Genomic DNA, 15,373 nt, shown 5'->3' on the forward strand with positions numbered 1-15,373 from the left:
ATGGAAGCAAGTAAATCCAGCTGTTTATCTTTCCAGTAAAACCATGCACTTTCTGTATGCTCTTGTCTGCTCAGAATGGAGATGTGTACATTTTTAATGGCACTCCCTCTATTTTAGAGTAGGACTATGAAAATATTATTATTACATTTCTTCTGTTCCCTACATTTAAATAAAATAAAACTCACAGTAGTACTTCAGCTGGTATCGTATTTGATCCGCAAATTTATGGCAGCAGTTGTGGTACTACTAATTTAATTACTAGGTCTGATTTTAAAAAGGTGTTAATTTGATTTTATAAGAAAAATTTACTGTTGTACATTGCTTGCAAGTTTTCTTGCTTCCTCACTTCTTCTCCCCAAGCCCCAGTATCTCTATATGTTGATGTTAGCAGGTGCACCTTCCACTAAAGCAGACCAGCAGTAGCTTTCTGCCAACTAGCTTTGCCTCTTAACAACCAGACAAGGACTTTTTTTGGCTAATTTGAAATTTCAGGATTTCAGAAAGTGCTTGGTAAGCTTTCTGTAGGGTGCTAGTATCTAAATAAAGTACTTGCAGTACCAGGTTAATAAAGGGCTCAAAGCATTCGTTTTCTAATATGTCAAGCTCCAAAAGTCCTCCTAGGGAATGCCGGTCAGCGAGAGAAGATTCCTGACACAGTTTGCAATTTTTTATTTATTTTTTTTATTTATTTCACGTTACTAACATAACTGTAATCTAGTTAAAGCTATCTGTGAAAATTATTTTTCCCCTTCATTTGAAAGCTATTTGTTAATAGACTTTGAATAAACACTAAGATGATATAATACACATCAACTGTTGCCTTTGGAAAAAGTTGGTTTTCTGTTAATAAATGAGAAAACTAGAATCTTGTGATTAGTAATGCTATTGTGTAAAGAACAGTTTCTTGCTCCTAAATGCTCTAGCATTTGCATGTAGTAACTATTACTTACAAGTGTGTTAAAGCTCTAAATACTTAAGAGCAAGCTAAAAAACTTGTGTGTAAGGAATTACCAGAAAGTAAAAAACAGAGTGCCTCAGATGCTTGCATTTGGCCCGTAAAGAGCCTGAAATAACTAAGAGCAAGGTCTACTTGAACGGTAAGACAAATTGCTATTAAAATTGTGTATATGTGTAGTTCATACATTCGTTCTAGCCCAAAGAGGAAGAACTCCTTGATTTCTCTGTGAGCTACTGATGGAAAATAAATCCTTGCAACCTAGTTTTTCAGAGATGCTGGGATGCCTCAGGGATTTCAGCTCTTTAGTGTGTTAATGGTGGCAATGTGTCACAGGAGGTGTGCGAATCCTGGGTGTTATGCAGCTCTCAAATACAGGTGTCACTTCTTGGGATGGCTGCCTGTGAATGTGCATACACCTTAACAGGCAAGTACTGAAGCACATTCCTCTCAGCCTGGACAAAATGAGATGTAATTAGCTAATGACAGTATGTGAGCTGGACAATAGGCATGCTGGGGACTTTGAGGGAAGGAAATAAATTTGACCCAGGTTCTCTGCAGGTGGCTCATGAAGGAAAGTGGAAACTGCCCAAGTGTTACAAAGAATTATGCCTGAAAAAGGAAGGGTGAAAAAGAATGGGAGAAAGAACAATGGGGTAACCTCAGGTGTGGAAGAAATCCTGAGATAAAAGGGAAGAGACACTCATCTAGTTGTAGCAATGGAGACGAGGGATAGGATTTGCATAGCTGCAAATACTGGATTTGCAGAGCTGGAAGTACTGTATGGATCAGGAAGCCAACCATGGAGGAAAGGATGGGGACCCACCGTAGCGGTGCTGAGGGGAAGCAGGGGAAGCTTGCGCAGACTTGTGACAATGTGTGTTTTGAGGAAGCTGATCACACCAGTGGGGCCTGCTTCTGTGCTGGTAAAATGTGGAAAGCAGACAGAAGTTAGTTTTTGTAAAATGCTGTGAATGTCCCAGATAAAAAGCAGTTGCCAAGAGAAAGGGGCAGGCAGCATACAAACACAAAAGTACACCGCTTTCTGTGTGATTTCTTGGCATTCGCTAATTTGATGGGCATGTAAGACACATTTGCTTTGGGAGAAAATGATTTGTAGCACGCTGGAAGGACATGAGGAAACTGTATAGAGTATTTTGCAGCAAGGCACCGGATTCTTCAGCCAGGGCTTGCAATCGCAGAACCTCACACACTAATGAATGACTTGGCAGTGTGATTTTGATCCCGGTCAGACATGAATGCGCTCTGTATTTCTTTCACATTGGCTAGAGTATGTAATAATGTTTGTGTTGGCTTTTTGCTGGGTGTGGGAGGATAGACATTTAATTGACAGTTTCCTGGGACAAAGTAACCCCTTCAAACCTTGGTTTGTAATGATCCAACACTTTCTGTCAGCTGGTTGAAGCATTTTTGATGCAGTAGTAGGTATCCAAAAACTTAATTGATCATCTGCTGGAACCATTACTTTCTTGTGCCAGCCTTCTTTTTAGCAGTGGTGAGCATTTCTGTCAGTTTGGTAAATGTTGACAAATGTAGTGTTCCTTGTGATGGGTTGTAAGCTGTGCAAGCTTCACATTCTCAGGATCTGTAATGCTGATACCAGACAAGGTGCAACACTGTATGCTGAACAAATCTTAGCCAATAATAATTCCAAAGCATTTAAACTTCTCCTCCTTCTGTTATATGCAGGTATCGGATAGTTATGTGGAGCATTAAATTACTTGGATAACACATGCAAATCAAATGGCTATCAGCTTCGAAACACTTGTTGTACAATAGGAACACAGAACCATTGATCTCAAGAGCCATTATTAACTGTTCTTGAATTCCTAGCATGAAACATGAATGCCAAATCTGGTTTTCAAGCAGAGTAATGTAACAAGTTATGTTGAAAGTTGTAATCTACCAATAAAGGTATCACTTCGATGTGGGATACAGTCATATCAGATTTTCACATTAGAAACTTCTGCCTTTGACAAATGCTGTTGCAAAGCTGCTCATTTGTCCTCCTCCTTACCCCAATGTGCTTTTATGAAGTATATCATTAGACTTTAAATGCCTTCGAAGTGTATTGCTCATATTTTCAGCATAGAACAGTAAGAAGGAACATCAGAGATAGATTCTCCACTCCTACCTGTTTTTTTCTTCCTCCTGCATCTTTCCAGATATCCCTCTCTAGCCCCAAGAAAGCCAAAGATTTCTCAACAGATGAAAATATATAAGAAATGCTAGACTTTTCTTCTCTCTCACGTTTCCAAACCCTTCCAGACTTTTACCATTTATAACTTGTTTCATTGGTTTTGCTTAGGATATGAATGCCTGAAGCTCTGACTTTTTCCAGTGCTAACAGTCATAAGCTGTACTGTATGGAAACTTCAAAATCCCAAATTGCTCTCTTCTGCAACAGTAATCTCACTTTCATTTAATTAAGGTTTTGTCATTCTCTGAAAAAGTCTAGGAATCCAGATTACCTGAAAGTTTTGAGTGGTTTTGGTTCGGCTCTTCATAGTCTTTACATCTGAACTCTGACAAAAACAAGCCAAGAAAGCTAGTTAACACCTCAGTGTGAATGGAAGTGGCAACGGTAAATCTAGAACAGCTCCAGCCAAATAATTCCATGTAAATGCACATGAATTGAGCCATGAGTCAGCCTCCTGCCTCAATTCCTTTCAATCAGTATTAAAGGCAGAGTGAGACAGAGGAGCTGTTACTTCAAGTATTTATTGATCACAGCCTCCCTTTAGAGGTTTTCAGATGCAAGCAGCTCCCCAAGGTGTGCCTGAAACTCTGCTCTAGCCCAGTGGATCACAGAATCATAGAACAGTTAGGGTTGGAAGGGACCTTTAAAGGTCATCTAGTCCAGCCCCCCTGCAAGGAGTGGGGACATCTCCAACCAGATCAGGTTGCTCAGAGCCCCGTCCGACCTGGTCTGGATGTCACTGAACACAAATGTGACAGACATTAAAGAATTTTAGTTTGGTTTGGAGTTAATGGAAGCAAAAATTTCTTCTCTTTGGAACCATCCTTCACTGAGTGTCTCCTGCTTTCGCTGGAGCTTTTTGTTATGTAGAAAGTGTTGGATAAAAGTGTTTGGGATATTCGGTGTGAACTTCTTGTGTTTTAAGTACAGAATCCTTTGATGTATACTGGAGAGTGCTTCTTTTTAAATAGGAATTTATTTTTTTTCTTTAAAACAGCTGGATTTGTCTAAACCCTGAAAGGCTTGGATTTAATAAATGTCCACTAAACTTATTTATTAATTTTTATCTAATAATTAATATTAAAAGTATGTAACTAGTCTTAAAATATCTCTTCTATGCAAGGGTTTCTGAAATCCTGTTTCTGTGAACAAAAAAAAAAAATCCTGGTTTTGTAGAGAGTATTTGAATCTTGAAATAATCCTCTGATTTCTATTTGATTTCTACAGTAAGGATAAAAGGTAGCTGCTGCCTTTTTGAAGAAAAATACACGCAAGCTGTGGCTCTTCAAGACCTCTCTCTTTCGTGGAGAATTCATACGCTAATGGTCAAATTGGATTTACAGCTTATTAGGCTAAATTTTCAAGAATGCTTAGCTGACAAAGACTCCAACTTTTATTTTACTCTTCCTTACAGGCAGAGAACGCTTCTTAAAATATGAAATGTGACCTCTGAAATATAAATATGTCCATATATTTAAAAATAGACTTGAATTACCTCATAGGGATGTGGTCCATGCATATTGTGTAATTGGGACAGCCGTCTCTTTCTTTCTTTCTCTTTCTCTGTCTCTCTCCAGGGAAGGCAAACAATCAAGACTTTGCTTAAAGTGGCAGCACTGTAATCCCCAAGGGTGGGAAGCTCATTCTTTATCTACAGGATGTCTGGAGTGATAAGTAGCTGTTTTAATAAAACTCATGCAGTGTTTCTTTGTCCTGACAAAATTATCATCTGCTGTTTGGTACGGTGAGCGTAAATGCAATGTGCCCTGAAATTTAAAGTGTAAGAATCAAGTAATGGGATGGAGGTGGGAGAATATAATCAGTGCCATGTAAACAACAACAACAGAAAAATCTATAAAGTTCTAGTTTTGAATTTTCACTTGAAGTGATTTTTATGTCACAGTGGGAGCTTTTCTTTGGGCTGGTCATTGCAGTTGGCGCTATGTCAGTGAAATGGCAAATATGAGTTCTTCTGCGTAACCCAGGTCAGCTTGAAACTTATCATACACCACATCATATCTGATACACGTGCCCTGTGTTAACAACGTTGCTGTTGCTAATTTCTTTATGGATGTTTCTGTATAATACCTTGCCATTACATGTTAGAACTGTGCACTAATTTAGGCTGGTGCAAGCCAGTGCTCTCTAACAGACATGCAGTTGCAGATACCTTATTTGTCCTTCCTGTAGATAACATGCAAATCTAGATCTCCTCAGGCTTCTGGTTTTAGTTTATTAAATAAAACTTTTATTCAAAGTGTATACTAACAGAAATTAGGCTGAATCTGAAGCAGCCTTATTAAGTATGCTCATGGTTATATCCATCTTACTGAATTTACTCATGCTGGAAATAAAACATGTCTATGTACCTTAATGTACTGGGGCTTCCTTGAACAAGCAAGATATGCCCAAGACTTAGCAGAGTAACTTTTTTTTTTTGCTCTTCCCAAACTTTCTTCCTGCTTTGTTTTATTCACTTATTTTCGAATCTAAACACTGTTGGCCAACTCCTTCAGGGAGAGCCTGTTTCTGCACAGGTTTTTGATAAACACACACACTTGAGCGCTAGAAATAACTTTGATTTTGCTCTGCAGTGTGTAAATCTGTTGCTTTGCAGAATTTTGTTAGTCTTCATCCTAATAAACGGAGACAACGAGAATAGTTAAGTTAGGAAAGCAGACTACTTTGATCAGGACTGCTGCTTTACAGAAGTTGTTGCTACCTTCTGTTTGTTTGCTTGCCTGAAATTAGGTTTTTCTCATTCTCTTTCCCAGAGGAAAAACTGCACTCGGGGCAGGAGTGTTCATGAAACACCGCTGAAAAGTGAATACATAGGCCAAAATAATTATACTTGCGTGGTATTTGCTGTAGTTTGACATTGTAGTGGAGGTTTATTCTAAGGGTAGTGCAAGAAATATCACACTGATTCCTTTACGAACTTGAACGTGAGCAGAGATGTCAGAGATGAGGAATGCTGATTGACCACTTTAGGGTTAAATGTGTTTTTCTTGATCTCACTCCTTATCCCCTTCCCCCTCCCACCCGAAGCTATCCAAGCAGTGGGGAATTTCTGCAATCATTAAGTGTATTTATACTTTGGCTATGTCACATACAAAGCTCCCTAAAACTGTGTTTGTTTTTTTAATCTTCTGACACATATATCAGCAGAAGGCTCTAGCACAGTCGTCACCTCTGTTTTCAGAGGCTGTGCATTGGTCACTTCTTATCAGCGTTAAAATACTGATAATTTATTTCCACATTAACTGCCTAGTGTAAAATTCTGGCCTGAGCATGCCTGAGCTCTTTCTAACACTGCGTTTTTGGCTTTTAGGGGATTTCACACTCGGGCATTATAAATTACACTGCATTTTTACTGCAGTAAGTGAGGCCTAGAGCAAGTAAGCAAATAAGAGGGGAACTGAAAACGAAAGCTCTGAGGAGGAAGGAGCAGCCAGATTTTGGAGAATGACGTTTATGCCTGTTGCGGTGCTTGCTCTACCCAGTTCACCACAGCAGAAATCAAAGTACTGAAACCCGTGTGTTGGGGTAGGGTGGTGTCTTTTGCATCTTCAACATGCCTGGGACTTGCCGTATTCTCCAGGATACAGTAGGATCACCTCAAAGCCAAAGTCAGGTGGGACATGAGGAACAGCAGGCTAATGTAGCATGGGAGAAGGTTGTCCTGAGAGGATATGACATCTCCATCCTTGGAGATTTTCAAGATTTGGCTAGACTGTGATCATGTCACCAAACATGACCTGATCTCACGTTGGCAATGATCCTGCTCTGAGGGGGAGATTGGACTGGATGACCTCCAAAGGTCCCTTCCAGCTGTTGCTTCTGTGGTTCTCAGTGCTTGAAGATCTATTACATCGGGTTTTGTAATTCCACCCTTCAGCTTTAATTGCTTTCCTGTCTCTTTGCTTTGCTTAGTGTGCATATCACCTGTGAGTACTAGATTTCAGAACTTTCAACATACCATAGGTGGGATTTTTTTTTTAATCAACACCATGCTGACCTTTTATTCTTCAAACTGCTTTAGTGTTTGTATGCCTACTGTGTGTACAATCTGTAAAGGCAGCACAGATGCACAGGCACCAAATAATAGCAACAGGTTCCTCTTTCTTGTTCTGTGTCCCTGGATCTACGTCTAAGACCTCTTTGCTCAGAATGATGCAAGTAGAAAAAAAAAGCTGGTGGCTTCCTGCCCGTAAAGCTGTGTCATGTTCGTGAGCCATGCACTGCTCAGAAACAGGGGGGTAAGCAGAGAGAATGCCATGTGTATGGAATCCATATTGTGCCCTGTGCCTCCCAGGCTGTGCTGGATCAAATGAAGCAGCATCTACCTTCTGAAAACCAGTGCCATGCTTCTTTTGCTGGGGCCTGGCTCAGCCTTTGTAAAGGTAAGGTACCGCATTGAGGCAGCGTGTGTTCCCTGACCTGGAATCTTAATGCAAAGGCAAGAAGGGGCTGAAGCAAAGCTGCTGTGCTGTCCTCGCCTGCACTTGTCTCCTGTAGCTTTGCCAGTATGAGTTTTAAACGGTTTTGGAGACTTAGTAAAGAAGCTTCTGTTTTTTGCCACTGGTGAAGAAATAAAAATATTTTTACAAGCTAGGGTAGCAGAGTATTTTACTGCTCGCTGCCTAGCAGAGCAGGTAGGGTTATGTCTGGCCACTAAAGACCTGCTATAGATTATTTTTATACTCTGTCACCATGTAGCATTTCTGGCTTTTCCATGCTCTTGAGTGTTACTAAGAAACTTACTGCCCCTTTGAGTAGAATGTATTTTGTTGCTTGCTTTAAAAAAGACTCAAAGGCAACCTTCTCCAGTAGGTTTACTGTTGCCAGATGAATGGAACATTTTTCAATAAAATTTGTCAACTGCAAGTGGTGGTAGGTTGGTTACTGAAAGCAAAACTTGAGTATATTTGAAAACCTGGCAGAAAGAATAAATAAAACCTGTCTTGGTTTTCAGAGGACCATGGCAAATTGGCAGACTAATTTGAGTTTTGTTAGAGATTGCTCTGTGCATGTGCGTGTTAATGTCTACATCTGATTTAAATCCAAGTAGTTTCTCATCGGTCCAAGTGCTGTGCAGTTGGTGTTTAGTTACTGGTTGTATTCACCTCACAAGCTCTCTGTGGATCCAGAGACTAGGTCATGAGCATACTCATGTAAACTAAGCTTTCAGAAAACTATATTTTCAGTCTCAAAGGTTAAAGATTACTTAAAACTTTGTCAAATCACTTTCTTTGTGCAGAAAAATATCTGACATATAAATCAATTAAACTTCAGAATTTTTTAGTTTTATTACAATATTAGCACGTGCCTCTGGGAACATACTAGAAATACTCATATTGCCTCCATTCGATCAGCTGCTTTAAAACTCATTTTAAAAGAAAGTTAGATTTGGGGGTGCTTTTTTATTCTTTTTTTTTTTAAAAGATGTTGGGAGATCTACCTGAGCATTTGTTGCTCTTTGGCATCTGACAGCCTTGTGGTCATACAGAGCGGTTTGGAGACTCTGCCCATAGTCCCTCTTGCTGGTTTCAGTTTAGCGAAAACAATTTGTAAACAGCTGGATAGTTTGTTTTTCTAATGTGGTAAACATGTGAGGTTTGATCCTCTTTTGCAACAGGAGGGTAGGTTTTGCCGTGGTGAAGTTCAGATCTGCTTCTGAGGAGATGACCAGCATTACTCTGTGGTTAATGTAGAACTTTGAAGGATGTTGCTGTTTAGGCAAGAGGAGATAGGGAGAAATCAGAGAGATATGCAGAGGGAAACGGACCTGGGGGGGGGGGAGCGGGGGAGGATAAGAAACCCTTTTAAATGAAGGGGAGGAAGAGATGAGGGGTCGTGTGAACGGTGGTGCTAACAGAGCTGGCAGTGCCAGCAGTTCAGTGCTACTGCCTTGGCCGGTTTTTTCCTTTCTTGTTTCTGACCCAAGCAAGATTTTAAAGGAGATGCCATCAAATGGTTCCTCTGTGTGAGCCTGAGAGCAGGAGAAGGCTGGAAATGTGCAGTGCAGCTTGCCAGGTGTTTTACTGAGCTTTCTAGTGAAGCTGCGAGGGCGTAAGGTATAGAGCTGGGTCACTTGGCCAGCCTGGAAATCCAGGCAGAGTAGCGGACACAGGAACGGGAAAAAAAACCAAACCAAAACAAAAAAAAAACCAACAAAAAGAGTAGCATCAATGAATTTAGACCTTCTTATGGTGGTTTTGTTTTCTGTTTGTTAGTTTGTTTGTTGTTTTGATTTTTGGTTTGTTTTTTTTTATGGTTAGGAGTCTGTGATTTCTGACAGCCTTGCATTCTCCTACCGTTTCATGCTTAGGCAATTTTTTTTTTTTTTTAATCAAACACAGAACTTGTTGTTATTGGCGGTGGGGCCGGCGGAGGAGGGCCGGCTTTGTGCAGCGGCGATGGCCGTTACCCCCGGCACACCGGGGTGGGGGCTCGTTGGGTGCCAATGGCCCCCAAACCTGGGCCCGAAATGGCTCCCTTGTGTCAGGGGAAGGCGGGTGACGGTGGGGTGACGGGGAGGTATCGGACTTCGGGGTCTCGGTTGTTCTTGTAACACCGGGGCGAAATCGTAGCTGCCGTTGTCACGGAGGAGAGGTGGTTTCCCCTCCCCGCTGCCGGCGGGGACAAGGACGTGTTTCAGTCCCGCCCACGAGTGCGGGGACACGCGCGGAGGAGGCGGGATCGCGGCGAGGCCACCGGGGCTGCCCCCAGCCCTTTGTCCGCCGGCATCGGGGCCTCGGGCCGGACCCGGGGGTGTCGTCGTCCCCGTGTCCTCCCCCCCATAGTCCCGCACAGGCGGGGCGGGCGGCTCTTTGTGTGGGGGCGCGGGGCGGAGCGGGGCTGGCGCGGCGGGAGGGAGGCGAGGCGCGGAGTCGGCCGGTTGCCATGGCGAGGGGCGGTCACGTGGGGCGGCGGCGGGGCTGACGTGCGGGGCGGGGCGGTGCGGCGCGGCTCGGGCGGGCGGGCGAGGGAGAGTCGGCGGCCGCCACCTTCCGCACCACCACCGCTACCAGCAGCGCGGGGCTCTGCGGAGCCGCGGCAGCGCCAATGCCCGGACCGACCCAAGCCCTGTCCCCAAATGGCGAGAACAACAACGACATCATCCAGGATAACGGGACCATCATCCCCTTCAGGAAGCACACGGTGCGGGGGGAGCGCTCCTACAGGTACGGCGGCGGCGGGGCGGGGGGGGGGGGGCTGCAGCCCAGGGGGCGGTTGCATAAGGCGGGCGGGATGCAGTACCCCCCCGCATCCTGGCCCCGCAGGAGCGGGAGGACGGGGGCTGCGGTGGCGCTGGTATTGTCCTGCTGGAGAGCGCTTGGTGAATAGGCGGGATGTCTGCGGGGGCTCGGCGCTGCCGGGCGGAAGAAAGGCGGTCAAAAATAATAATAAAAAAAAAAATTAAAGAAGGAGGGGAGAAAAAAAAAAAAAGGAAGGAGGGAGCGAACCCCGCGCAAGCAGCCAGCTCCCCCCGAGAAGCGCCGCAGCAGCTCGCTGCGGATCTGGGAGGCGGCGGCGGGCGGGGATGGCGGGGAGCGGGCAGCCCCTGCCCGGCCGGGAGACACCGCACCGGGCATCGGGCACTGCCCGGGGGGGGCGGGCCGGGGGGCCCCTCCCCCAGCACACCGGGCCGGGGGTGACAGCGACACCCCCGCGCTTATCGGGGCGGGAGTGACAGCCCCTTCCCCCGCCCCGGTGCTTGGGAGGGGGCTCCATCCACACCCCCAGCGGCCGGACCCAGCCCCGTTTTCTAATTTTATAATTTTTCATACTGGAAGCGGGGGTGGGGGGGCACGTCCTTTGTCGCAATTGTAGGCATTTTTGATGAACGGCTTGGCATGCGCTGCTGGCAGCGCCTCTGCATCAACATCTCTGACAATATGTTCCGGCAGATAAGCTCATTAAAATTGTTCGCATTGTTTGATAAGGGCCGCAGCCCCAAACGCAACTGGTTTTTGTGTGCTCCTTGCTGCCGACCTGAAGGGTGATAATGCGGCCGGTGGCTCCCCTTATGTTAATAGACAGTTATTTTAAATACTGCCTGGGTGACAGCGAGCTGTGCCTCTGCAGAGAACACGCCCCTTAAAGCTGATTTTTCAAACAGCAGGAAATGATGCTGCTTTCAAATATCTGCCTAAAGTGGCGAGTTGTACGCTCGATTAGATGAAAACAAATGTGGATGACTTGGCTTGTTTCTCTGAAGAAAATCCCAGTTTGGGGTTTTTTGGTTTTTTTGTTTTTTTCTTCTGCTGAGGAATAACAGAGCTACCAGCATAGCTGACCATTAATAACCTTAACAGTGAATCTCATTGTTGATCACACACCGATGGGTGATTGCGAAATGCGTCGGAGATCCAAGCGTGTGGTGTGTTTGAATACCACAAAATTTAGCCTGTCCCTCTCGCTGAATCTGTTGATGCTTTGTGTGATGAAGCCTGCATTTAGCACGAAGTAGCAAAATTGCTTTCGTAAAGACTTGTTTCTACTTGCGGAAAGATGGGAGCTCTCACTTCCCATATCTGAATTTCAGCTGAGCAGTACGAGATTCTGTTTGAGAGGAAAGCTCTATTTCCAGCAGAAATACAGAATAAACTTGAAATGAATTATCATGCATCTCTCTCTGTAGTTATTCTGACGTGTGTCATGGGTGCTACTGATTGCTGTCTCGCTGCTTTCCTTCACAAGGGTTCTTTGGAAAACCTCTGGTGAATGGGCTTCTCCATTATTCTTTTGCAGTATGTTTGTGTGTCATTTTCTGCAGCCCTCAACAAGTCTTCTTGTCCTTCTGCCTGTGTAATCATACATTGAACATTGTCTAGAAAAGACATTTTGCCAGGCTGCTGTGTTAAGCATATGACGACAGAAATAATTCTATCACTTGCCCAGTTTTCCAGAAACTGTGAAGTTACTCTGCATCTGAATAGCCTTTCAGAGGAGTACTCCTCACTCTTGTAGAGCTTTGTATCCGTTTGTATCCATACCTAGAGCCATATAACGGAATGCAGAACCGCTAATGCTAACATTGCAAGTTATTTTGGGATAGTAGGTAAATAATCCAATTAATATTTTTTTTGTTGTTTCAGAAGTAAACCTTTAATGTACAAATAAAAGTCCCCACTGAGGAATCCTATTTAGATTCTGTTTTCCCTATGGAAACTTACCCTGATCTACAGAGTCATGGCACCCAAATCTGTTGATTTCCCCCTTTGTACGGTGGGGAGAATGTTTTGTGTTCATCTGTAGCTCAAAGCACTTTTGAAGTAAATGTCAACCATAACAGAAAGAAACCTCAGAGGAAATGTGAAAACTAGTGAACCTTCTCCCTGATGCTGGAATATAACGTGCTTTTAACTTCCATAAAAATATTTAATAGCTGGGCTAGTTTGGTCGTTAGTCAGTTGGAGTTGAAGTGGAAGGTGACTAAATAGAACGGATTAATACCGTCAGTATCGTGCCTGCTGCCACGGTGGACTGTCGGTGCCACGCTGACTTTGGAGCAGCCTGTGCAGCTTCACCACATGACACATCAAGTTGCTATGCCTCTGATTGTCGGGCTGGTTTGTTCCGTCTGCACCTAGAAATATGGAATAAATATGTCATTAAACACAGCCTGAAGCATGACATCAGATCAGCAGTTGTATAGATCTAGAAGTACGTCCCCTGCTCGCAATACATTTCTGCATGCTTCTCTCTCCTGTAATATCAGAAATGTTTTCTCATTTTTACTTTTAACGTACTGTGTTTCATAAAAATTAGTGTTTGTTGATCAGAATAAATTTGTGTTTACCAGTTTAGATGTTCTCAGACCTAAAAAAAACCCCAAACCTTTACTGTTTGAAGTACCAGCTCCTACCAGAGATTTGGCATCCAACTCCCAAAGTAGATTTAAAAAGAGGTGAAGTTTATACCATTTTGCAGACTAGGAAGCTGAGGTGAAAAGAGTTGCCCTGAGTTACCCACTAAGTTGAGGACGCAGCAGGGAGCTGAACCTATACCACATGAGTCCCAACCATGTGCTCTGTATGCAAAGCCACAAATAGTTTTCCCAAGTCTTCCAAAGGACATATTATATTTTGCAGACTGGGACATACAGGCCCGAGGTGTTAAGTTTCTCATCCTGCCTCCCTTAGCTGGGAAATGGAAACCGAGCACTTTGGCATAAAATTTAGTCACAGGGAGATGTTACCTTTCAGAGTAAATAACTGTAATCAATCTGTGTTTCCCTAGTGAAATGCTGTTTCAGGGGCTCTGGATCAGGAGACTGGCTTTAAAATTTGGTTGGAACTGAGGTGTCATTTTGTTGGCTCAAAATAGTTTTGGGCTCATTTCTGAGAATGGTATTACAGTTAATTATCGTTTTACTTGTATGTTCAAAAATGACTGAAAAAATTCAATGGAAACCAAATCAGCAGCTGTGTGGAGGGGTTTTTAAAGCAGGGCATGTCTGCAGTGCTTTTTTTTGCAGAACTCTAGGTATCTCCTGTGGTTGATCAGCTCATTGTGTTTTTAAGCTAGCTGTACAAAGAGTTTGAATATTTCCAGGTTTGAATGGCATACCTAGCCTAAACCACTCCAGTCTGAAAGGGACAAGCTGTTGTACCCTCATTTGCAGGATGCCACGCCTAGCTTTTGGTTTATCTCTGTGCTGCTAGCAAAATGGTTTTTGGGTCCTTCATATACTGGCTATATTTAGTTTTATACCCAGAACTTTCACGAAGGGAAGGGGTGGAAGTGGGCTAATTTCCTGATTATTTTTCTTCAAGTCACTAGGCTAAAAGAAATTAAAACAAAAAAACCCTTTCATATATGTAAGTATGTACCTTTCTAATAGTATCTGGTTTAAATATTTTATTTTCCTAACTGTTGGCTTCCTTTTAGAAATCATTAAGCCGCCAATGTGCAACGGTGCAGTGCATAATAATGAAAGCTGGGCGGAAGTGGTGATTTCCTCACCCGCCGCTGAAATAAACTGTAGGGTGTTACAGAGCGTATCTGGCCGTCCGAGTTTACTGCAGCAGCAGCCAGTAACTTCCATGCTGAAAGTCAAGATTTACATTATAGCAGAATCTGTTCTGATCTTTGCCTTACTGGCTCCCGATGAATTGCCGGACACAGGCTGGCCCTGTGTGGCAGCGAGCATCCTTCCCGCTGCGGGACGCGTCCCTGCCACTGTTCCTGGCGACTCAGTGCCTTCTACACATGTGCAGCTCTAATCAGGGTACAAAGGGAGACTTACTGCTTCGCCTTACGCAGGCAGAAGGCATTTCTTGCTCTAAAATTATATTCCATTGAATATGATAAGCAGGTAATTCCACTGAAGTAAAAAAAAAAGGTCATCTATGTTGTTAAAATTAATAGATTAAGGCCCAAACTTTTCTTGCTGAGAACTGGGAAGAAGATAGAGAGTAAAAGCAGTGAGTTGTCATCTTAATTCATAGTACAGATGGGCATAACGGTCTTCATCCCTCTGAAACTGTAAAGGTTAGTCAAAGCAAACGCTACTAAATACATTAGTAACTGAAACATTATTTTCAGAGGCATTTGCTCTTGGCCTAACTGCTCCTATTGCAGATTATGACAATTTTGCCCTAGATTTTACTGGAAGCAGGAGAAAGGCAGTAATAAATGTTTGGGTTTTTTAAAAAAATACACATAAATCACACCCCACGAATTTTGCTTGAGCTTTAGTTGTGATAACCCATTTGTTTGTCAAACATCTGGATTGCAACAAGATAGTTACTAGCTGTCCAAGAGAAGAGCATCCTGATGACTTACAGCCAGCAGCTACTAGCCAGCGTAAGAGGTACCATGCAGAAATCTTTCCTTGGTTCCTGTAAGCTTAGGTACCCTCTATTTGCTCTTCTTTCACTTTCATAAAGCTGACTTCCTGCTGCTGCTGCTCTTCTTTAATCTTGTTTTCTGATTAGGGAGTACTTGGCCTAGGGAGAGCTGTTTTGATGGGTGTCTTCTGCTGGGCAGGTCCTGCTTGCAAAAAGTAGAGGGTGAAACTGTTTGAAGGTCACGTGTGAGTGCATGTCAATGTCTCTGAGCATTACATGGATGAATCTGCTTAATACTGCATCAGTAGTTTGAAGCTTAGATAGTCTGTGCCTGCGTTACTGGGCTATCTCTCTTGACCTGGATTTAGATCTTCCTTGAAGGAAATGTCTTCACAA

General features: G+C 43.4%; 1 protein-coding gene across 3 annotated transcripts in view; it reads left to right on the forward strand.

The window, feature by feature from the left end:
* MAPRE2 (microtubule associated protein RP/EB family member 2) overlaps positions 1-15,373 on the forward strand; it is a 94,725-nt gene that overhangs the window by 24,881 nt on the left and 54,471 nt on the right. For 2 of the 3 annotated variants that reach the window (XM_086740785.1, XM_086740786.1), the window contains exon 1: positions 10,164-10,363. The exons of the other annotated variant lie outside the window; for it this stretch is intronic. In XM_086740785.1, coding sequence (XP_086596911.1) covers positions 10,245-10,363 — 119 coding nt within the window. In that variant the 5' untranslated portion in view covers positions 10,164-10,244. Of the gene's footprint in view, positions 1-10,163; positions 10,364-15,373 lie in introns of those variants that run through there. 3 annotated transcript variants of the gene reach the window in all.

Source organism: Chlamydotis macqueenii, chromosome 2 (assembly GCF_036417535.1).
Source record: "Chlamydotis macqueenii isolate bChlMac1 chromosome 2, bChlMac1.mat, whole genome shotgun sequence".
NCBI lineage: Eukaryota > Metazoa > Chordata > Aves > Otidiformes > Otididae > Chlamydotis > Chlamydotis macqueenii.